Below are 24,953 nucleotides of genomic sequence, written 5' to 3' on the forward strand. Positions count from 1 at the left end.
TAACTGCCAACAGGAAAACCGTTTTCCAGGAGAGAAACTGCATTTCTGAAGATGCTGCTGGTTCAAAAGGAGGAAGAGTTAATTTTTCCAAGACGTAATTGAGGTCCCAAGCAGGAACTGGTGGCTTTCTGGGAGGTTTGATATTCTTTATCCCTCTTAGAAACTGTCTTAGCAAGGGATGCGAAAACACAGGTGGGTCACAGTTGTAGTTTGCTGAGATTGCTGAAGCGTGAACTTTAATGGAAGAATATGAGAGGCCACTATGAAACATTTCTGCCAAGTATTCTAATATCTGAGGTATGCTCATTACTGATGCATCCTGACCCTTGTTGGCATTCCAGATGGTGAATCTCTTCCACTTGGCCGAATAGGCTTCGGAGAGAGAGATATGGGTCAAAGTCATGGAACCCTCCAAGCTGTCAGCTGCAATGTTTGCAGGTTTTGATGAACAGTCCTGTAATTGTGCTAAGTTAGGAGCAGAGGCCATTGAGGCAAGGGCCACGGTTTGGTGTGAGTTATGCTCAGTAGCAATGGATACCAGTGCTGCCTTGGCTAGTCTGGAGCTATCAAAATTCCTTTTGGTTGTTCTGCTTTGATCTTCAGTAACACCTTGGTCAGTAATGGTAGAGGAGGGAATGCATAAATTGTTAGGGAATTCCAGCTGAAGGAAAGAGCATCCGTTCTCCAGGCTAGAGGATGGTGTGTCCTGAGCAGAACTTCTCCAGGCGATGACTGAGATGAGAAGCAAAGAGATCTATGTCCGGTCTTCCCCATGCACTTGTTATTTGTGAGAAAATGTGTGGATGCAGCATCCATTCGTGTGGATCCAAGAAATTTCTGCTCAACCTGTCCGCCAGAACATTGTCCTTGCCCGGAACAAACTGGGATTGCAAGGGATGTTTAGTTTCAGGGACTTTTCCCAAAGAGTCATTGTTAGTCTGCAGAGGGGATACGAATGAGTGCCTCCTTGCTTCTTTATATACCACATGACAGTGGTGTTGTCTGTCCTTATTAGCAGATGACCTTGTTGAAGAGATTTTCCGAAGGCTTCTATTGCATGTATCACTGCCAACATCTCTTTTTGATTTATGTGCAGATTCATTTCCATGGGAGTCCATTGCCCTTGAATGCATCTGCCCTCCATGTGTGCCCCCCATCCATGACCTGAGGCATCTGTTGTAATGGTTTGACTTGCTTGAGCTTTGTTGAAAGGCATGCCTTCGTTTAAATGACTTGCTTGAGCCCACCACAGAAATTCCCTTTGCAAGCATGGAATGAGTGGTATTACGTCTTCTAGGTTGTGGCTGTGTTGAGACCATAAGCTTTTTAGGTACCATTGTAGCTTTCTCCTGTGTAGTCTTGCCAGAGGGATCAGAAGAATGCAAGATGCCATGAACCCAAGGGCCTGCAGGATCTTCCTTGCGGTCAGCTGGATGAGCTTTGCTAGGCTTTTGAAGTAATCTGGTAAATGCTCTTGTTTCTCCTCTGTGAGGAAAGCCATTTGTGATTGTGTGTCCAGTTTTGCTCCTAGAAAAATAATCTGTTGGGATGGCAATAGTCTTGATTTTTGAATGTTGACTGTGTATCCCAAAGCCTGTAGCAATTGAATGACATAGTCCAAGTTTTTTATCAAGGTTTCTTTGCTGTCTGCTTGTATGAGGCAGTCGTCCAGGTAAGGGTATATTTGAATCCCCTGGAGCCTGCAATGTGCAACTACTGATGCCAGGCATTTCGTGAATACTCTGGGCGCAGTAGATAAGCAAACGACCATGCTGAGAATTGATAATGCTCTGTTCCTGCAAGAAATCTGAGGTATCTTCTGCAACTGTGTCTGATTGGGACATGCAGGTATGCCTCCTTGAGGTCTAGAGTAACCAGCCAAGACCCCTTGCCCAGCATGGGAAGGAGTTGCTGTAACGTCAGCATTTTGAATTTTGGCACAATGAGAAAAGTGTTTAGAGTGGACAAGTCCAGTATAGGCCTCCATTGCTTTTCTTGGAACAAGGAACAGTCTTGAATAGAATCCCTGGCCTTGTTCCTGAGGAGGAACCTTTTCTATTGCTTTTATTTGTAACAGCTTTGAAACTTATATGAGTGCCTCTGCCCTTTGAATTTGTGGCAGGTTTGGCATGCCTTGTCTCGTTGGTAAGGTATGGAAGTGGAACCTGTAACCTTTGTCTACTATGTCCAGAATCCATTTGTCCTTGGTTAAAATGTGCCAGTTCTTTGAGAATAAGGATAATTTTCCGCCTAGAGGTGCTTCTCTTTGAGCCTTGGTAGGCAGAGTGAAAGTCAAGTCATTGTGATTGTCCCTGTGGTGCTGGTGAACTCCCTGCGCCACTTCTCTGATTTGGTGGTTGCCATTGGCGGCCCCTGTAGGAGCCTCGGTATTGCCCTCTACCTCGAGCATGCCTGTTTTTTCCCCTTTGAAACTTGTCAGTGTCTGGAAAGGACCAATTCTTTGAAGGCCAATTCCTGCTGAATCTGGGTAGCTGAACCTGGAGGAAATCCTTGACTGCCTGTACTGATTTTGCCTTTTCTTCAATAGACTTCAACACATCCTGTGCATTAGCACCAAAAGGCTTCTGTTTTTCCAGAGATGCATCCAGGAGCTTTACTTTAACATGGTCTGGCAGTGGCTGTTCTTTCAACCAAGCATGTCTACATATAACGGCCCCTGTCATAGCCGCCCTACATGAAGCTTCCAATGCATCATAACCACACTGAAGAAAATGATTGCTAACCTGCTGAGTGTTATGAACCAAATCCTGCAATGCCTTTCTATCTATAGGCTCAGGAGAGGCTAACATTTTCTGTAAATCATCCATTAAGTAATCCTGGTACTGAAACATATGAAAAAGACAGTTAAGCGACCTCATGGCAAGGGTGGAAGAGGTATAAACTTTTTTGCCCCATCTCTCCAGGGACCTAGCTTCCCTGTCAGCGGGCAGAGGGTTTTTGGCCGAGGAAGTAGCCACTCCTTTGGGACCCTGTGAAATAGTTTCTAGATCCACAGAGCGGGCCTTAAAGAGATGCTTATGAGTTTCAGGAACCCTGTAATATCTGTCTGGATTGACAGGAGCAGGAGGGAGAGAATCAGGGGAAGCACTGGAGTCCGAGTATACATCATCCAGGACATCCAACACTGGAGGGATAGCTAAAGGTCTGTGCTGTGGTAACTTAAGGAAGGTACGTAGCCTTTTCCTGGAGTCAGAAAATTCCTGACCCTGCCACTGAAAATGTTCTCTCATGGAGTGGAGAACTTCACCGAAAGAAATATCCTCTGGAGGAGAGGCAGAAGGAATTGATTCCTCAACATCAGAGTCCTCGTAGGCCTGGAAGGATTCTTCCTGGGTATCTGAGTGCTCTGAATCCCCAGAGGCTTCATCTGAAGAGAGGGTGTCTGTCTGCTCAGTTCTAGGCCTTTTATCTGCAGGCGGCTGAGAACCTCTGTCTGGATATGACTGAGAACCCCTGATAAGAGAGATTAGATCTGCAGCTAGAGTCATGATCTGTTTATCAGAAGAGGGGCCCTGGGAAGAAGATTTAGGATGGGCCTTGGCCTGGCTGGCAGCCTTAGCACATGCGAAAGCCTTGATGGACATGGAGACCGGAGGCCTAGCTGCCCCACGTGCAGGGGTAACTTTATCCACAGGTATGGTGTCAGGTAAATCTAGAGCTTCGGTTTCGGGAGGAAAATCAACCGGCACCGGGGAAATCTCCGGGACCGAAGTATGCGTTAAAGCAGTGTTGTCGGCCTGGAGCGGTTGAATTACCGCTTCCGAAGGGACCGATGCACTCGCGGAGGGTTTGGCGTGGTATCGGTGGACGACGCGGGCCGAGGATGTCGGTCCCGGTCCTTGCGTTTTTTGGTAATATGTGCTGTCGGTTGTTCCGACGGGATGATATAAGCGTAAGTTTCGCCAAAAAAGTCTTCGGCAAATTCTGCTCGGCACCTGAGTGTGTGCTTATTAAAGCAAGCACAGGCAGCGACGTCGTGGTCTGGGCTCAGGCAAGGAAGGCAGTAAGAATGGAAGTCTTTATGAGGTATTTGTTTACCACAAGACAAACAATTATTAACTTTTTCAATTTTCTTGGTCATCGGCTGAGGCAAGAAAAAATGTTCCCCAACGGGGTACTTGGCTTTTAGATGACTTCGGCAACTGAAAACACAGGAGCTGACCGACCGGCACTTGCGAACTGCTTCTGCTTCGGGCACCGTGCGGCAAGAAAGACTGAAGAAGATGGCGTCGGCAGATGCCTTTATAGCCCAGCCGCTCTGACGTCGGGGAGGAGGCGACATCAGTCGACGCCGGACCCAGACTTTGGAATCCGGCCGACCGAGGGGCTGCCTGAGGCAGGACAACCCATATGTCAGGACTGCAGTTGCATTCTTGAAGGACATCTGCTTCTGCTTCGGGCACCGCGCGACAAGAAAGACTGGAGAAAATGGCATCGGTTGCATCTTTTATACCCCTGGCGCACGGACGTCAGGGAAGAAGCAACAGCAACCAACGCCGAACCTAGACTTTGGAATTCGGGCCAACTGCGGGTCGCCTGCCAGCAGGATAACCCAAGTGTAATGACTGCAACAGTGAAACACAAACATCTGCACTATGTTTGTGTTTCACTGTTGCAGTCATTATAATTGGGTTGAATCCCAAAGCTAAGGTTGGGAGGCTGGAGCTAAATAGAATTAGGAGTGGCTATGAGGCCCTGCAGGACTGCAGTGGCAAAGCCTGCCCTGGATTTGCAGTACAGTGGTAAGTGGTAGTGCTTTGTAAAGGTGTGCACTGAAATCCAGGTTGCAGCCTCTAAAATGTCTTTGCTTGGCACTCCTCTGAGGAAGGCTGCTGAAGTGGCTGCTGCTCTGGTTGCATGTGGCCTAATGTCCTTAGGCACTGATTTGCCATGTTAAGAATAGCATAAACAAATGCAGTGACATATCCACTTGGAAATAGTCTGCTTTGAGATGGCCTTTCCTTGTGATCCTGCAGCATATGCTACCAGTAATTGCTTAGTCTTTCTGAAAGCTTTGGTTCTGTCCAAGTAGAAGCGCAGTTGTCTGTGTATGTCCAAAGAATGCAGAAGTTTCTCACCCTTATTCTGCGGGTATGGATAAAAGGTAGGCAAATTAACAGTTTGGTTGAGGGCCACACTGGACACTACCTTAGGCATAAATGTGTGGTTTGTCCTTAGAGAAACCCTATCTGTATGAAAACTGATAAAAGGTTCCACAGCCATGAGTGCCTGTAGCTCTGAGACTAGTCTTCCAGAGGTTATTGCTAGGAGCTGTTTTCCATGATAAAAATTTTACGTCTGCTGTAGCGGCTGGCTCAAAAGGAGGCAGAGTGAGTTTTTCCAAGACATAATTGGGGTCCCATGGAGGTATAGGTGATCTCCTTGGAGGCCGTAAGTTTTTGGCTCCTCTGAGGTACTGCCTTAATAAAGGATGAGAAAAAATAGGTGGCTCTGTATTGTAATGAGCTAAAATGGCAGAGGCATGAATCTTAATTGATGAAAAGGATAGGCCCTTGTCCAGCATCTCAGTTAAGTATTGTAAAATCTGAGGGATATTTGGAAGTCATGTTAATTCCTTGTGCCTGGTTCCAAGCACAGAATCTCTTCCATTTTTCTGCATAAGATTTTCTGGTACTGGGCCTCCTGGCCTCCAAGATAACATCCATCACCGCTTTAGAGAGAGGTGTGTTTTGAAAAGTTACATTATCCGCCATGAGGCCAGATTTAAGGTCTTGAGTTGGCTGTGCAGGATCGGATTGTTTTGTTGGGTCAGTAAGTGAGGAATTTGAGGTAATGCCCATGCTGGGCATTGAGTCAAGTTCCTGAGGATTGGGTACCAGTGCTGGCGGGGGCCAGTCTGGGGCAATCAGTATCATTTTTAGCTTCTCTTGTCTGACCTTTAGGAGTAACTTGAGGAGGAGAGGTAGTGGGGGGAAAGGCATATACTGTTAGTTTTTTCCAGCTGAAAGACAGAGCATCCACTTTCCATGCTTGCTTGTGATAAGTCCTTGTGCAGAATCTCTGTAGTTGGCAGTTGTGAGGGGAGGCAAATAGATCTATGTCCGGGCATCCCCAATTCCTTATCATGCTGAAGACTTGTGGATCCAATTTCCTCTCGTGGGGATCCATGAGGTTTCTGCTTAGTCTGCCAGAGTATTTATCCTTCCTGGCAGGAATTGTGATTGCAGATGTATCTGGTAAGTCAATGCTGTGTCCCACAAAGTCATGGCTAGTCTGCAAAGGGGGTAGAAATGTATGCCTCCCTGCTTGTTTATGTACCACATGACTGTAGTATTGTCTGTCCTCATCAGTTAGTTGTCCTGGATGAAGTATGTCCTTGAAGGCTGTTAGGGCATTTTGAACAGCTAGCATCTCTTTTTGGTTGATATGTACACGCATTTGGATTGCGGACCATGAGCCCTGAATACATCTTCCTGTCATGTGGGCCCCCCAGGCATAATTCGATGCATCTGTTGTCAATGTTTGCCTGGCTGGGGGTATGGTGAATGGCTGCCCCTTGTTGTGGTGACAGGCCTTTGCCCACCATTGAAATTCCTGTTACAGGCAGGGAAGGAGTACAATTACTGTTTCCAGGCTGTGTCAATGTTGAGTCCAAACACTTTTTAGATACCATTGTAGTTTCCTCATATGCAGTCTTGCATATGGAATTAGCAGAATGCAGGATGCCATTAAGCCCAAAGCCTGCAGAATTTTTCTTGCAGTTACCTGGGTGTTTGTTGCCAACTTTTTGAAATAAGTAGTCAGTTGCCTTTGTTTGTATGGCGTGAGATAAGCCATCTGGGCAGTTATATTTAAGCTTGCACCCAGGAATATTATCTCTTGAGAGGGTACAAGTTTTGATTTCTTTTCGTTTACTGTGTACCCTAGGCATGTTAATCTTTTTACAAACGCCAGATGCTGTAGAAGTGTCTCCTTGTTCTCTGCTTGAATAAGGCAGTCGTCCAAGTAAGGCTATATCTGTATTCCTCTTTGTCTGCAAAAAGCAATTACTGGTGCCAGGCATTTTGTGAAGACCCTGGGTGCAGTAGATAAGCCAAAGGGCAGTGCAGAGAACTGGTAGTGCATTGAGCCAGCTATGAATCTGAGGTAGCTTCTGCATGACTGTCTGATTGGAACATGCAGGTATGCCTCTTTTAGGTCTAAAGTTACAAGCCAAGCCTTCTTGGCCAGCATGGGCAGAAGCTGCTGCAGAGTCAACATTTTGAATTTTGGAATATCTAGATATGTGTTTAGAATAGATAGGGTCCAGTATTGCCCTCCATGCCTTGTCCTTTCTGGGCACCAAGAAAAGTCGTGAGTAAAATCCTTGTCCCTGCTCTTGTTGTGGTACTTGCTGAATGGCCTTCATGTCCATGAGGGATGAAACTTGTTTTTGTGCCTCTGCCCATTGACTTTTTGGCAGATTCGGCATACCGTTTGCCCTTGGCAGGGTGTGAAAGTGGAACCTGTAACCTTGTGACACTATGTTCAAGACCCATTTGTCCTGGGAGATCAGGTGCCAGTTTTGTGAAAAAAGCGCTAGTTTTCCCCCTAAAGGAGCTGCCAGAAGATAAGTGCTTGGTGCTGGCAGGGGGAAGTCATTGGGACTGCTTTCTGTATGGCTGCGATTTGTCTTCTCCACTTTTGGAGGTAGAAGCACCCCATTGTTTAGACCTGTATGAGCCCTGGGGCTGGGATCTGCCTCTAGGGTGTCTGTATCTGCCTCTTTGTGGCCTGTCTGACACTGTAGGCCAGTGTCTGCTAAATCTTGGAGGCTGTACCTGTAAGAAATCCTTGACTGTTTGCATAGATTTGGCTTTGTCCTCCATTTTCTTCAGCACCTCTTTTACTTTAACACCAAATAATGTATCATGCTGTAATGGAGCATCTAATAATTTTGCTTTAACATGATCAGGCAGATTCTGTTCCTTTAACCAAGCATGCCTCCTAATGACAGAACCCATAACAGCGGCTCTGCAGGAGGCCTCCAAAGAATCATAACCACATTGTAAAGTATGCTTTCCAACTTGTTCAGCTGCATGCAATAAATCCTGCATTTCTTTATTTTATGTACATTCAGAATTTGTCAACAGATTCTGTTTAAGCAGTGTCACAATGTACTGCTGATATTTAAGCATGTGAAACTGACAATTAAAAGCCCTTACAGCCAAGGTAGCAGAAGTGTACATCTTTTTCCTCATCTGTCCATTGCCCTGGAATCTCTGTCAGAGGGGGTAGGGGTTTTTTTGCAGTGGAAGCCTTGACCTCCTTGGGACCCTGAGAGATAGTTTCTGGGTCAGCAGCAGGGTTTTTAAAAAGAAATTTGTCGGAGTCTGGGGCCCTGTAGTATCTGTCTGGCTTAACAGGAGCTGGAGGTAAGGAGTCTGGAGTCAGACTGGACTCTGAAAATACATCATCTACAATGTCCAGCACAGGTGGAATAGCCAGGGGCCTGTGCTGAGGCAGTAAAAAGAAAGTCTGAGCCTTTTCTTAGATTCTGAATAATCTTGGCTCTCCCAGTGGAAATGCTCCCTCATAGTATGTAGTGTTTCCCCAAAAGAATAATCCTCAGGAGGAGAAGCTGAGGGGAGAGATTCTTCAGCATCAGAATCCTCATAAGGAGGAAGAGAGTTATTCCTGATCAGAAGATGAATCAGATGAAATGGAAACCTGATCTGAGGATTCATATTCTACCACTTGCCTAGGCCTCTTGTCATGAGGGGGATGAGAACCCCTGATCAAAGTAATTAGGTCTTTGGCCATTTTGAGCATCTGTTTTTTAGGCATGGAGGCCTGTCCATGGGGCTGTTGTACTTGTTTCTTTGTTTTTAAAGCTGCTTTAGTCTTTGCCTTTGTAGCTGAAGTAGTTTTAACATATAATTGTGTAGGCCTGAAAACGCCCTCAGAAGCCGATGCCTGCTCAGCCGCTCCCGAACCCATCTGAGGGAATGGTTTCCGAAGGTCCAATATCTTGAGTTTCTGTAGGCCTAGCTGACTCCATGCAGGAGTTGGTATTGGCCTGCGGCTCTAAAGTAGCGGTCGTCAGGGACTGCGAAAGCGCCTCACTGAGAACCGGTGAACCAGCGACTGGCCTAGAAGAAGCCTCGTCATTGGTTTTGGACCTCGGATGCCTGTCCTTCTCTTTTTCCTTGCATTTTTTTTGTAAACTCCGGTAGTCGGCTGTTCCGACAGCAATATATAATTAAATCTTCTGCCAAAGTAATGAAATGCAAAATCGTACCGACGCTTAATAGTGCATTGGTTAAATCTAGCACAAAACAGACAACTAGCAACATCGTGGTCACGGCCTAGGCAAGAAATGCAGTAAGAATGAAAATTCTTATGGAGGTATTTGCTTCCCACAAGAAGTACAATTATTAACATTTTCTGACATCGGTCTGGAGCAAGAAAAAAAGTTTCCCCCAATGGGGTACTTAGCTTTTAATGAAGACTCTGAATCTGAAATTCGAGCTTGAAAATCTCAGGAGTCGGCCGACCAGCACTTACGAACTGCTTTTGCTTTGGGCACCGAGCTGTAAGAAAGACTGAAGAAAATGGCGTCGGCTGCATCTTTTATACCCCTGTCGCACTGACGTCAGGGAGGAGGCAACAGCAACCGATGCCGGACCTAGACTTTGGAATTCAGGCCGACTGTGGGTAGTCTGCCAGCAGGATAACCCAATTGTAATGACTGCAACAGTGAAACATGATGAACATCCATAAAATATGTAGAATGTCAGTTTGAAGGAAGGAACAGCAGGGGCATGCAGTTGAAATATTCGGGTTAAATTTGTTTAAGCGGACTGGCGTGAAGTATAGATTATTGTTGATCATGAATTGGGTGTATGTAAGTTTCTTAAATGGAGAGAAAGAAAGAATAGATTTAATGGCAGATCATTTCTGTTCTGATAAGTTTGATCCTTGCTGGTACAAATAGTCTGCAAATAACACTATTTTGGTGAAGTACTGAAATGATATACTTATATGCTAGGGATAACATGCTCTTGTTAATGGTCAAAATTTCCATTAATTTATAGACCTGATTGAGATCTACTTCATTTACAATGAGAGCATAAGGCAGAGAGGCAATATGTTCCTTTAACTGGTGCAAAATTATGATATATTTTTTAGATAAATTTAAGGTAGCTCGTAATTTTGTGAGTGATAAATCCCTATACTTATGGATATCCCATAAGGAATATAGGTTCATAGGTTGATACTGGGCTATCTGCCCAAAGGCATATATTAGCCCAACCACGATGTGCGGTATTCACCACCCCTTTAGTAGTTCCCTAGACCCTTGTACTAGCAGCTAGTACCCTTGGCCCCTATCTAGTAGTGCTGTTGGTGTGATCCCCGGTGTGAACTTTGTTACCCATCCACTCATCAAGGTTCCTCTTGAAGAGTGATAGTGAGGGGCTCTGTCTTATGTAGATCGGGACCCTGTTCCATAGTAAGGGAAGTCTCTGCGAAGGGAATCTATCCCTCCAGCAGGTTCTATTCATTGTTGTGTTGAGGGTTATATCCCTAGAGCGTGTAGCTTGAGTAGATTTGGTTTTGCTAAGATGGAGCATGTTCAACAATTCTGGGTTGGACATGGCTCTGTACGTTAGACAGAGATCGCCTTGAGAAAGCGGTATGCAGCAGAGAACAGTCTTAGCTTTTTCAATCGTGCTGCATAGGGCAACTGTTTGAGGCCAGTAATCCTCTTGGTTAGGTACCTCTATGGTCTCTCCAGCTGCTGGAGATGTCTAGCCAGGTACATTCTAATTGGTGCATTGTACTCAATAATGGGTCTGATGAGGTAAGAGTAGAGGGGCACCATTACATCCTTAGATCTTCATGCGAACCCTTTCATGATCAGATGGGTCACATAGAAGGATTTTCTAACCACTTTGGCAACATGGTCATCAAAAGAAAGCTGACTATCTACTTGGGTCCCTAAATCCCTTATTTCTTCTTCAGATTTCAGGGGATTGCCTCCTATGTTGTAGTTTGCGGGTACTCCGTTTTTTCCAAAGGGGATTACTACGCATTTTTTTGCATTTAGCTTGAGACCATGGCTTTGACACCATGCATCAGTCTCATTTAGGCCCTTCTGGAGGATCTCCATGTCAGCCGGAGAACTCCATTATAGCACCCAGTTTGCAGTAGTCCGCAAACTTAGTCAGCCACAGCCCTTCTGTGCCTGCCTGTACTTCTGAGAAGTATATGCCACACAGGAGGGACCCCAGGACAGAGCCCTGAGGCACACCACTCATTACTTGTCTGGATTCGGACATAGATCCCGCTACTCTTACTTTATGGGATCCGTCTGTCTGAGAGCCAGTTTGTGATCCATCTTGTGATGTAAGGGTTTATGCCCAGGCTGGTGAGCTTATCAATAATACCTGAATGAGGAATGGTGTCAAATGTTTCAGCAAGGTCAAGGTAAGCCGTGTGTACCTCCTTTCTCTTATCTATAGCCTGATTAACGGTCTCAAAGAAATCCACCAGGTTCAGGAGGCATGATCTGCCCTTGACGAAGCCGAACTGTGTGAGGTCCAGTGACTGGAGGTTCCCAATCTCACCATTTATGAGTTCCATAATGATTCGCTCCATAGTCTTACAGATCAGACTGGTCAGACTTATTGGTCGGTAGTTCTCAGGGTCAGTTGTGGCCCCACACTTGTGTAGTGGGACCACCATTGCCGTGCGCCATTCTATGGGCACATATCCTTTGGAGAGGCTGAGACTGAACAGGGTATTAAGATGCAGGGTTAATTCCTTTTGGAGCTCGCGTATGACACGACCTGGGACACCATATTCTTTGACTTGAGGGTAGTCAAACTGATTACATTTCTATTCAGCATGAGATTAGGGTTTAGATGAATAAGCTGTAATAGGAGGAGCGCTTTTTTCAGTTTAACTAGTTCCTGACAGGATTTTATTTTTTTCTTTAGGATATGATGCAATTTTAAACCACATACTAACCCAGTGGGGGGATCGTGTTTGAACGTTTTTATTGTGATTAGTAATTTTAATTAGTCTATTAGCATGTAAAATTCTGTAATAAATTTGATGGTCAGGCATACCAAGACCCCTTTCTCTTTTGGAAGTGTAAGTCTTAGGTAGGACACCCTGACTGATTTGCCTTGTGTATTTTCGAGAATAGATTGGTAATGAAGGACAAAGGTGCATGGAAGAGATAAAGAATCTCTGGGAGGAAATTAATTTTAATAATGGGGGTTTTAGAGAGCATACAGAGTTTCAACTTTTGCCATCTGGATATATCTTGGGATATAGTTGACCATAATTTCGTTTAAGTTGGAGTGTAGTACAGAAGGTGTGGCATGCTCATAGCTAATACCTAGATATCTGAATGAGTATACTATGTGAAATGGAGAGTCTGAAAAAACATGCTCTTTGTGAGCGAAGGGGTTAATCGGGAAGATTTATCTTGATTAACCTTATAATCCAAAATATATGTAAAGGTATTCAGGGTTGTGATTAACGTCTTCGTGTCTGATATGGGGTTTTCAAAATATAGGTTCAAGTCATCAACAAAGGCGGTCAAACAGGTCTATATGACTTGATCGACAGTTCATATGATCGACAGTTTATTTAGTCGACAGTTCATTTGATCGACAAGCATTTTAAGTGGGGGGCTTCGCTCCCCACACCCCCCCCAACTATATATATCAACTCCAGGGTCACACAACATTGGGAAAGGGGGCAAATGCTTGTCGATCAAATGAACTGTCGAACAAATAAACTGTCGATCATATGAACTGTCGACCAAGTCATATAGACCCGGTCAAACATATTTTGGTATGTAATATTTTGGGTATTGAATGGTGTGTTTTCTGAAGTAACAGTAGAAAGAACAGTTCTAAGTAAAGGTTAAAAAGAAGGGGAGAGAGGGGGCAGCGAAAATTTCTTGTTGATATATAGGCATGTAAAGGCACTATTATATAACATTTTAATAGCATTAATACATTTTAAAGGTAAATCATAATATAATAGAACAGTGAATAGAAATTCCCAGTTAACCCTATTAATTGCTTTACATGCATCCAGAATCATGGCATACCTCGGATTTTTGTCTTTCATAGTAGTGTTGATCATGGGTTCCGTGGTTAATGTGTTATCCCATGTATGTCTCTTGGACATGAAACCTGCTTGATCTTTAGAAATGAGGGAAGTGATTACTTTAAGCCCTTCAGCTAATATAGAAGATAAACTTTTGATATCAATATTCATTAGAGAGATTGGCCTGTAGTTGTTAATGTTTGATTTACCCAAGCTAATTTTGGGGATAAGAATGGTCTTGGAGTGATTAATATAAAGGTCTGATATCCCATTAATAGAAATAAAGTTAAATAGTTTTAGTAAAATGGGAGCCAAGGTGTCGTTAAATGTTTTATAGAAGTCTGGGGAGTATCTGTCAGGGCCTGGGGCTTTTCCTGCTTTGAGGTTATCTATGGCTTTTATTATTTCTGAATGACTCAAAAGGGGCAGTTAAAATTTCTGTTTTTCATTTAATTTAGGAAAAGTGATGTCATTGATATAATTTCCTATCTCTGAGAATGGAATTTGTTCATAGCTAGTATACATTTGAGTATATTTGATGGAATAGGTTTATTATCTGGGAGTCTGATTTATATAACGTACCTTGGTGGCTAATAAGAGTTATCCTGGGAGAGGACCTTGTTATCAATTAATCTAGCTAGTGCCTTGGACGGGTTTTTTGTCAATTCGGAATATTTTGTGATAAACTAATTCTTGTAGGGAGAAATTGGATTGGTGTATCATTTTCCAAATCTAGGGAATGTTTCTCTTGGAGTTTATCTAGTTCTCTAATTTCAGACTAGAGACCATTCTTCTATTCTTTCCTTTTATTTTTGAGAAATGCAGATTGTTGAATGAATATACCCAAGTATAGTTGTGCATGCCACCCATTGGATGTCATATGGGATACTTGAGTTTCAGGGATCATTTGCACACTCCAGTAGGGCAGAGACTATCTCTTCTTTAACTACTGAGTTGAGTAAGATATTAAGGGACCAGATGAATCCATTATGATGGGAGAGTGACTTTTGATTAAGGTCTATCAACAAAGTGATCTTAGAGTGATCAGAGAAAAACCTTGGTTCATCCACATAACTAATTTCCAATTTGTTAGTAATTCAGATATTAGAAAAAAGTCTATCCGTGACCAGGTGTTATGGCACTTTGAGAAGTAGGTGTAGTTATTGCTATTCTCTGTGACTTCTCCAAAGGATATAGGGTCAATCAGATCAAAGTCCGAGATTAGATCCAGCAAGGGAAGCTTGTGAATTGTAAGGTTTGGATTTATTAGACCGGTCAATATTAGGATTAATAACAGCTTTCCAATCCCCCCCTCCAGAATAAAGTGGTGATTTGGGAATTTTAATAAAAGGTTATATATTTTCAAAATAAATTGCTGTTGTCCTGAACAAGGACCATATAGGTTTAGGAACAGTATTGGTTTGGTAAGTGGTGGGATTAGGCAAGTGAGGTAACACCATCTACATTCCTTATCTGAACCTTTGTCTAATATACAAGGTTTAAATGAGTTTTTGATAATAACTGTGACCCCTTTGGAGTTGGAGCTATTACCCGCTGATATGTCTTTCATCCACTTCTTATTTTTTTCTTTGGACCAATCATCTAACATATGTGATTCTTGAACATATGAAATGTCTGCTTCTGATTTAATAAGTGGTGCATTTAAAGATTTCTTTTGCTTTTGTCCTGGAGCCCTCTAACATTCCAGGATATTACTTTCCATTTACTGTCCATGTTTAAATGAGACTGTGATTCAAATGCAGTTGGATATAAGATAAACAAAGACAGGGGAAAAATTGTGTGGCTCAGAAGTCATTATCAAGTTTATCTTTAGTTGAAAAAGCAGCATTAAACTCTCTCAAACCTGTCCCTATGCCTACCCACGTAACCCCTTTGATTTGAGAGAGATAAAAGTAAAGGAAAAAGGACTAAGTGTCATTGAGGGCGTTGCGAAGTTAACAAAAAAAGTAACCATATTTACAAACTATGTACATCATTAAGACAATTCTAAATGCCGTCATTAAGTACCCTTCTTAGCATATCTACTCAGCTCTTGACTAAAAGTAATCGCCATTTATGTAGGGAGTATTAACAAAGGTAATAATGAATATAAAGTAAATCGAAGTGTTAGACAAAATAGTATAATATACTTGAACGATAATTGTGAACAAAGATAACTATTAATGTTTTGCAGGGTGAATAAATTTAGGTAATCATCTCGTGTTCAAGTGGATATAGTAGTTGGCAGAAGACTATATCCCATTCCTTTATGAAATAGTGTTTCTATCTTGCTCGAGTTACTTCGGGAGTATACAATCTTTAAACAAGTACACAAATGTTTAACCTTTTTAGACCATCTCTTAAGAATTTGTTCCTGTATCTTAACTTTGTCAGCCTTATAAAAGTACAATAGGCTAAGTACTAATCACTAAAGTGCAGACTCAATAGGTCAGGTATAAGGTTATTATAAACTGCCCATCCTAGGAATTAAGCATTAATACATCCAACAAAGGAAATGTTAAAGTCCACGTCTGAACTATAGTAGGGCATTATATGTATTAATCATTGAAGTTACGCCAGACCTAACTATAAGGTTCAATCTATCCCCCAGAATGTTACACAAGGACCATGAATAGTCCCAGACCATAGAAACTCCAAGTAAAAGAAATTCAGACTGATTGACCTTTACAGATCATTGACAATATGCGGACGGTAACATACTACACGTGATTATTATTCTTCGGGGCTCAGCTAATAGATCAGGTATGCAGTGGATCTTCACATCAACAAATCGTCCTCCCGAGGTAAGTAATAAAAGAAGGTTAGGCAACCAATCAGAAATGAAGGCATTTTCTTTTTCCCCCCTATAAATAGTACACAAAAGCACAAACTGATGTACTGTCTGATTGGAACTCCATAACTTAACTATAACTCTAAGTTTTACCATAGAACCACAAAACTGTATACTAAACTGTGGACTAGAATCGTATGAATTGCAAGGAAGCTTAAGCACAACAATCCAGCTTGAATCCAGCAAGCTCAGCCAAGCACACTAACACTAGAATAGTAGGCTCCATATACCATTCATAAATCAATCCGCTGGAGGGAGTGTCTGCCTGTCAATTGCAATGTTAAACATATTTTTGACCATTATATAAAAAAACATTGACGCAGTCACTTGCTCACATCACAAAGAGCAGAGCTATGCATTATAATGTAAATCTGTGAAATCAAGTCAAAGCATCTAATCTGCATACTTTTGAGACTGTCAAAAAAAGAACAGTCCAGATAAGACTGCCAGTATTCAAACATATAAACATTAAGAACAAAAGGAAAAAAAAAAGTTTTCTTTTGTGACTTGTGAAACTACTGCATAGTAGCTGCTGAATTCAATGAAACAACTGCAAGGACAAGTGAAGACTATTCATCTCTGTCTCAATATAAAAAAAAACAAGTGGAAAAAATCTGCCACCATGTTCATCAAGATATCTGTATTGTCATTTTCGAAAAAAAACTAGCATGCAGAATATCGTACCATTAGCACTAGCATGAAACCAAAGGGAAGAGAAAAAAAGAGACAGCCATGAACTTCTTGTAGTCAGAAGGTGAAGTGGATACTATGCATTCTTTTCAATGGAACCAGGACAAAGTGAACAGTTAAATAAGTAGTTTGAGGTAGTGAATCTCACCTCTGAGGCTCTCCGGTGTATGCTATAGTTCATCCTTCTTTCTCCGGTCTTTTCCGTTAAGGACCAGTCAAGTCCATGTTCTTAGAACCCTGATAGCTGTTCATGAAGACATTGCCATTGCATTGTCAGGGGCAGCAGGAAGTGACTGAGGATTGTTTAGCCTAAAAAGGATGCAGTACTTCAGAAAATCGGGTGATGATACCGTTTCTAAGTCCCCTGTGCAACATATCTTCACTCAAACGATCCTCTAGACTAGCAACTATACGTTAATTTTAGATTAAGCATAAACTCAAAGTCTAGAGTGGAAGGTGTTAAATTAAGCTGAGAGCTGGTAAATGGAACCTGAAAATACATTACAGACTTTGGTAAGGAAATCTAGAAGCTAATTATGTTTTCAAATGATCGGATACTTACCAAAGCATTTGGTACAGATCTGATTAGCTTCCTTAGGCGAAGACATTGTGCATTTAGTTTCTTTATGGTAAAAAGACAGATTATTTGGGAAATGCATCTGAAATTTGATGTGCTTGATGAGATCTGTACAGTAAGGTGAAAGATTGCAGCACTTTTATTTCTTGGGGGAAGTCTTGGGAAAATGTAATTTTGTATGTGTTCCATGTGAAGTGCTTATGTTTTTTGAAGGCAGATAAAATGGTTTGCACATCTAGGAAGTTGAAGAGTTTTGCATGAATGGGTCTCGGTATTGTGGTATCTTGGTTTTTGTATAGCGCTCTGTGTGCTCTCTCGACTATGCAGTCAGATTGCATCTCACTTGGCTGAAGTTATGAGGTGAATATTTAAGAGTGGGAAGCAACTGGTTCTGTTCATATTTTTCAGGCAGACCTCTGATGATCAGATTATTTCTTCTGCTTCTTGCCTCTAGATTCAGTAATTTTGCTTGGATGTCAGTAAGTGTTTTGTCTTTACTTTTTAGTTCGGATTTCAACTGAATGATTTCCAGCTCATTAGATTTTGATCTGTCTTCAACCAAGTCTAATCTCTGCAATTTTATTTTGCCCCCAAAAGTGTTTAGTTGCTCAGAAAAGCTTTGGATTGTGGTTTGCAATGGTACAAGAGCACTCTTCAGATCTTCCATGTGAATGGTGCTCTCAGCCCTCTGTTTAGCGCAGTCTTTAATTTGATCTTGTTTCAATTTAACTGTTTTCTGTCTTTTAGTAATGACTTCTTTTTCAGGAGATGCTATAGCTGAAAGTTTTGTTTTGGAGGTTTGGATATCCATGCCTTCTAATTCCTTAGGCATTTTAATATCACAGACTTTTTTATATTTTGGATTGTATTTTCTGTTATCCAAGGTGCTGAAGCCCCCAGGCCTCTAATATCCACGTGTAGAATCTTTCTGATAGCTGATAAAAGATAGATCTATATGTAGCTGTTAATTCTGAAGTTTTTGGAGATAAAGATAAATCTTCAGTCCACATGTGCTCCACTCATCAGCATGAAACTTTTATAATCCAGAAAGATGGCAAATATGTTATAATGCTGAAGTTGTAGCACAGCCTTGTGGAGAGGGTGCTCTACTCAAACGACCACCATCTTGGAATCCCCTAATCAATGGATTTTTAAAGTTCAGGCATTTCTGCCTCTGTGTAAATAAGCTTTGCCTACATGCAAGTTGACTATCTGTGAACTGTGTTTCAGAAAATATTAATTGGTGGTGCCACAATCTGGTTGCTTAAAAATTACAGCTCCCTGTGGTCACATTTTAAATAGACTATAAAACAGAAATGCTTCGAATGCAAATTAAGAAAATATAACATCTTTTTCTCATTTTGATACACCTGCCTGAAAAAGTCTCAAGGAAAGTGTCAAAATTAAGTTTTTATGGGTAAAAAAAAAAAAAAAAAAAAAAAAACTGATTAGACTCCATGGTGGAAAGTAGATTACATAATGTCCAAAATAAATTAAAAAATAAACACTAAACTCAAAGAGAAACAATTTAACCTGCGGATGCAAGAAGAGAAATTAACAAAAAATAGCAAACTCTTCAAATTTGGTCAAAAAAAGCAGCCAAACCCACTAAAGAAAATGTAAAAATGTTGTAGGCTAGCTTTTTTCAAACTTCCTACATCAGGCAGACAAATCAAATACTATTTGAGCACAACGAAGTGTTCAAACCAATAAAAAGTTTAATAATATCAGCTGATACAAACGGCATAATTCCCAGATGAAACTAAAATGTATTTCTCTCTTTAAGAAGTAGCTTTAAATAGACAGTTTCACTTAAACAATAATCAATACTGATGACTTAAACGACTTCAGTGTAGATGCACATCTTTAGTGTAGTACACAGTGTACACTAGAAGAACACATTTAATTTTTCATTGTGCATAAAATGGTACAAAAGGCAATATCAGACACGTCTGGATGGTTGCTACAGGGCATTCTCATGCAAGTTTTGTAAGACCAGAATTCCCATTTATTAGTACAGCTGTCCACATTATTTCAATTACAAAATAATTATGAAAGGCATCCCTCCTTTACACTACCACACAAATAATGTGGACATCGTCGCATGACAAACTCACATTTTTAGCACTCCAAAGCACTCTGCAAAGGGGTTTCATATTACTTCCAAGGATATTTATTACAGGCAAATATTTAGCCTTGATAAATGCTTCCATAAAAACACATCAACCCCAACATAAAAATATCAAATCAAACAACATTTAAACACAGTACTACAATTCAGTTTCAACCTTTGTGAAATACACTTGTTTCTTCCCGGAAGGCTGGACTTCCAGTCTGAGGAATTTCAGAACAATGATTTAATGTAATCCTACATTTGTAGTTGGCAGTAAGACCCGCAGAAGTATCCCAATTTGTTTAAAAGTGAAAATGTCTCCTCTGAAACCGAATGCTTACTGCATTAGTGTTAATGTTGTTTCTAGTGAATGTGAGGTGAAGAAAAAAAAAAAAAAAGATTCTGGCACTACCCACTTTTTGTGCTGCAGATTTCTAATGGACTGAAGCCTGCAGCTAGAACCATTATAAATACAATGGTTTGCAACAGAAAATCTCAATAAAAGAAAGCCTACTAGAAAATTTCCATGACCCATACAAGACATTCACCTGTACAACTGAATAAAGCACCATACATTATCATAGCAACATTTTGTAGTTTGACTTAATACTGCAAAAACAAAAAAAAAAACTACCTTTTCCAGAGGCATCCTCTACCATAGGATTTATCTCCACCATAGTGGCGTCATACTTCAGAAAAAGATTATACAGCTTGATCATATCTTCTGCAGCTGCATCTACCACATTGGACGGAAATCCCATTTTCTGTGCAAGCTGGAAATAAACATTTAACAGTACATAAAAAAAATATGTATGCAAACACCCTGCTGTCATGTCAAATATTACAGCAGCCGAGTAACTTCTCAGGATCAGTCCATTTCTTTCATTTGTTGAGTAGAAGTGACATTTTGACTAAAACGGCAACCTTAAAAATCAGCCATACTCTAGAAAAATTGTTTTGCAGTTTTACCAGTAATCTACCAGTGTAGTAGCTCGCACTTAGTTCTGCACAGCTTTGGGCATGCCATCAGTGATTGGCATGCCAAATGGGTGGGGATAGAGGAAGACTTGACAGGCATACTAATTCCTATGTCACATAATGTAAACTGCTAAATATTCATGCACACAATGAACTCCATCCTCGTAGAAATTACTTTTTCTCCTTTTTCAGGGGGCAAGCCCCCTTTGCACCCCCTACACACCCCCACTTTCAAGATTTGGATTCCTTAGGGCCAGGTGACCAGTTCAACACTGAACAAATGCTATGCAACAGTGCTGCTAGCATCTTCAGGAAACATTTTCAGCCATTAAAATGTAACAGTATCGTTTAGAGAAACAGTTTGGTTGTGTGAACTCTGCCCGACTGACTGAGCTGTGATGTACAACACGCATTTTAGTTTTATGTCCCTAATAAAACATTTCATTTTTTGGTACTGAATGTCTACAATAAAACATTGGGTTGCTTTCGGCACAGTTGCTGAATATTAATTACATTGCATTCCGCACACTGTTAAATAATCATGCTGCTGCCTCCACAGGGCTGGAGGAGTGTTTGGGACGGGGCTTTGCTACTGCGCATCCTGCGAGGTACTACACTGATAGATTACCGTTTTACCACTAGCACTTGGCACTGAAATCTGCAGATTTCTAAAGAAAAAAAATGCAACAGTGCAAAATACCTATATTTTTGCAAGACAGCGTTAATGTAAAAACTTTCTCAGGTTGGAATGGTGTTTAAAACAAAATGGAATTTAAGGAATCCTGTACTGAAAACAAGCCTTCAGCTTTCGCAGTATATGGTTATCCAATAGAATTACTGTAAGCAAACAGCTAAGCAAAACACATTTTAGATAGGATGGAATTCTAGACAGAGGAACTCACTTCCTGGAAGGGAGAGATTATATAAGCCACAAATGTAACTAGGGAAGACTAATTTTGAAGAATGCAAAAACTGAAAAATATACCCTGACTGTCTGTTCCTTTGTGATGCCTTGCATAATATCCACTGGCTCTTTGATGATTGCGTCTGGATTTTCAGTTGCAACATCTTCAATATTCACACCACCTTGAGAACTACCTATTAATACAGGCCCCTGAAAAGAAAAGAATAAAAACATATTAGACACTGTAGCCAAACAACAAATGTAACCTTCTATAGCTAAATCCCTGCTGTAGAAAAGCATGTCAATGAAGGAAAATATCTTTCTCTTTTGTAGTAGTACTGCCACCATGTGGAAATATCAAGGAAACCTAATACAAAATAATGTGCAGTTAATTAATATCCAACAGTCATCATGGACAAATACATGCAACATACAACCTTTCACAGAAAGTAAAATAATGTATGCCACTTGTTTCTGTGTTGAAGACCTGCTTATTACAAAGCACACATCCTTCAACATATTCACTTACATTTTTAAAATAATACATTTCAGATTGTAAATAACAGTTAGAGTAGAAATTTAAATTGTTCCATATCCATGTACGGCTGTGCCGAAATAATTCATAACAAAAATGATCAACTAAGAGTTCCTTCACATGTTATAAATTCCAAATATACAGTACATCATTCAGTACCATAACACACTATGACTGCTAGAACTCTATGTCCCTTGCTTGGGGCTAGTCTTATCCACACAATGGAAATGCCAATCTGACTCCAAGAAGAAAGAATAGTGCAGTCTGCAGCATCTTCATTTCTTTTACACATAGGAAGATTGGATATCCTTAATAGCTTTTCTTATAAACACTGTCCTGTGTAGGTCAACTGTACCCTAATGAGATACACAGTGTGCCACAGCTCACTTCCATAAAAACAAATATGTGCAAGCGCACACTAGTATATATGGTTAAAAATAAATACTCAAGGCTGAAAGTTGTAGGAGTCTAAACTGCAGCAGTGACTCCAGTATTCTATCACCTCTCACTATGGAGAGTTGTAACAAAAATATTCTACATGCATCACAACATGCACTTCAAAACTAGCATTATTTTCTGATAATCAAGACGACAAAATGGGAAGAGTATCAAAAAGCACATGCCTGAACCCTGAACTTGGTGTGAGGAAGTTAAAATGCTCAGCAAAAGGGCAGTGACAAATTCTGTGTCACTAAAGAAAGGGTACAATTTTCGCTGTCTGAAGGTGTTATGAAGGGAAGTCCAATCACCTCCCTCTTACAGGTTTCTCTGGGCAGATAGATTTCAAAAAACAGCACAGTAGTGGCATTCACTCTTGTAAAGTAAATTTTGCCATGTCCCTGCAAAGTATTCCAATGGTAATCACAGCAGAAAGGTAGACATTTGGAGAGGGTCTGACTGGACAGTAATGTGCCTAAATTTTCTAATTTGAAGGACAATGATGCGACACTTCCTTAGCCATACTGACATATCCAACATCCAAGTGACTACAGTGTCTTGCGTACAGAGACACACACAGTCATATAATACCAGGATCTGCAGGCAGAAATGAGAGCCATGTGGAAGAAAGATACCCAGACAGTTCCAACAGTAGTAGTAGGAGCAATGGGTCTTATAAAAAAGAATTTAAAATCGTATTTAGATGTTACCAACCCATGTAATCAAACCCTATCTGTCTTATGGAACTTTTTCTCTATCTCACTAGATACAAAATGTAGAAGGTCAATAATTTGTATGACTCTCTTTCTGTCTTTCATCTCTCACTACATAGAATAATAGTGAATACTGGATGTCTTCCTTCACTGTGTATAATATTTTAAATTTGTACTGCTGTGATGTACTACTTTTTGTATACAAATGATGTTACAATGTCCTTTTTTTTTGTTATGTAACGGAGCTTTTCTCCCCGGGCCTCGGCTGAAAACGGACATCATCCAGTAGGACTTTCCTGGTTAACAAAAACTAAATAAATAATAAATAAATAAAATAAATGTAACCCTGTAATAATTGCAGGAGTCGCCATTACTGGGCACACTGAGGGTGCTGCGAAGAGCACTACTGGCTGACATCTAAGAGTGAAACAATACTAATTTCATGAACTTTAATTGTACGCCAACTTAGGAATGGGGTCCATTCCAGTCATAATATTAGAAACTCAAAAGACTTGGAGAAATTAAAAAATGACATATCCAAGGTTGAATCTTACCCACAAACTGCCAGATCTATATATTCCCTTTATTGTCATTTGTCTTTTTGAAATGACTTCAGGCGCACTTTTACATGCTAAGTATGGAAGGCACATGGCTCTAATCTGACAGTCTTCTTAACTGGTATACATAATATGGATGTTTAAGCCTGTATGATAATATTTACACTATGTTAACAGTTTGTCTTATTGGATAAAAGAAAATGTGTAAGAACTATGTGACCAATGGTTTTGGATTAACCCACAATGCACAGCTGAATAAGAAGACTGTAGTAAACCACAGTATGGAAATGTAAGGCACAAAGCATAAGGAAAACCTAAAGCTTAAGGGTACTTGATATGTTAACAAAGACTTGCTTTGGTTAAAAAAGTATAAACCAGCCATAAATGAAGTACTGAACATTCTAAAGGAGATAAAAGAAATGGAGGTGAGCTTTTTAAAAAAGGGAAGGAGAAAATTACACAAAAATAAATGAAATCTGTGGGAATAGTACATGCACAATAATGTTCAGGAGTGAAATTTAAGGGAAGTCTGGACTTAATTTATGCAATGTTGGAGTAAATAATTGTTTTAAATTACTCACTCCAATGGAGCTCAGGATGTTTTCACTGCAACTTCCACTGGGCGGAGCCTAAGCCTTTTGACAGAATCAAATTATGTCCTCACATTGCAAACAAATGTTCATACCTCTCGAACCATAGGGATTATGAAAGAAGTATAAATGGCAAACTCTTCAGCACAAATTATTTTTTATAGTGGTACTATTCTTTAGGTTCGAGGTCTTATACTGAATGTTATAAGTCATAGTAAACAGTAACTACTGCATTTGAAATATTTTGTAAACAACTTACAATATCTCGGCAACCACTCAAGTTGCATACATACTGTTAGAAGCAATTTATTCGTCTAGCTGTGAGCTTTCATACGAGGCTATGGAGTCCTGTCTGGGTTACTTGGTTGCTGAGATATTTAGAAAAATCTATATCAATTAACATCATAAAAACAACAGTTAATATCTATTTGCCTGCATTAGACAGGAGTCAAATATTAATGCAGTTGAGTTTGGTGTTGTGTAAGCTTTAAGATGAAATATTTTAAAACCTTGTACATGGCATGGTTTTAGAATTACTGATGCAAATATGAACAAGCAATATTTGACGCCTAGGGGCATCAGTAGGAGTTAACAGCAGAAGCACCTGGAGGCATCACTCTGATGTAATGAGTTAAAAAAAAAACCATGTACAACATAAAAAACATTAATAATGAAAAAAGTTTATAGTAGTTTGGTTTATTTTCTGCAACTATATGTGTACCCATGTCACTGTTAAAATTGTGCACATTTAATAAAGTTGTTCTAAATAGTGCATGTGAGGCATCAATGCTAAAGCATTGCAAAAGATTAGTGTCAAGTGCTAATGCAGTACCACATTACTGTTGTGCTGCATTTAATAAAGTTGTTCTAAATAGTGCATGTGAGGCATCAATGCTAAAGCATTGCAAAGATTAG

At 40.6% G+C, this 24,953-nt stretch overlaps 1 protein-coding gene across 1 annotated transcript in view; it reads right to left on the bottom strand.

Moving 5' to 3' along the window:
* SUCLA2 (succinate-CoA ligase ADP-forming subunit beta) overlaps positions 1 to 24,953 on the bottom strand; it is a 730,522-nt gene that overhangs the window by 352,190 nt on the left and 353,379 nt on the right. The window contains exons 5-6 of the mRNA XM_044071591.1: positions 21,287 to 21,415; positions 19,958 to 20,096 (exon numbers count right to left, since the gene is read on the bottom strand). Coding sequence (XP_043927526.1) covers positions 19,958 to 20,096; positions 21,287 to 21,415 — 268 coding nt within the window. The remainder of the gene's footprint in view (positions 1 to 19,957; positions 20,097 to 21,286; positions 21,416 to 24,953) is intronic.

Source organism: Protopterus annectens, chromosome 5.part0 (genome assembly GCF_019279795.1).
Source record: "Protopterus annectens isolate FY-2018-M chromosome 5.part0, PAN1.0, whole genome shotgun sequence".
Classification (NCBI taxonomy): domain Eukaryota; kingdom Metazoa; phylum Chordata; order Ceratodontiformes; family Protopteridae; genus Protopterus; species Protopterus annectens.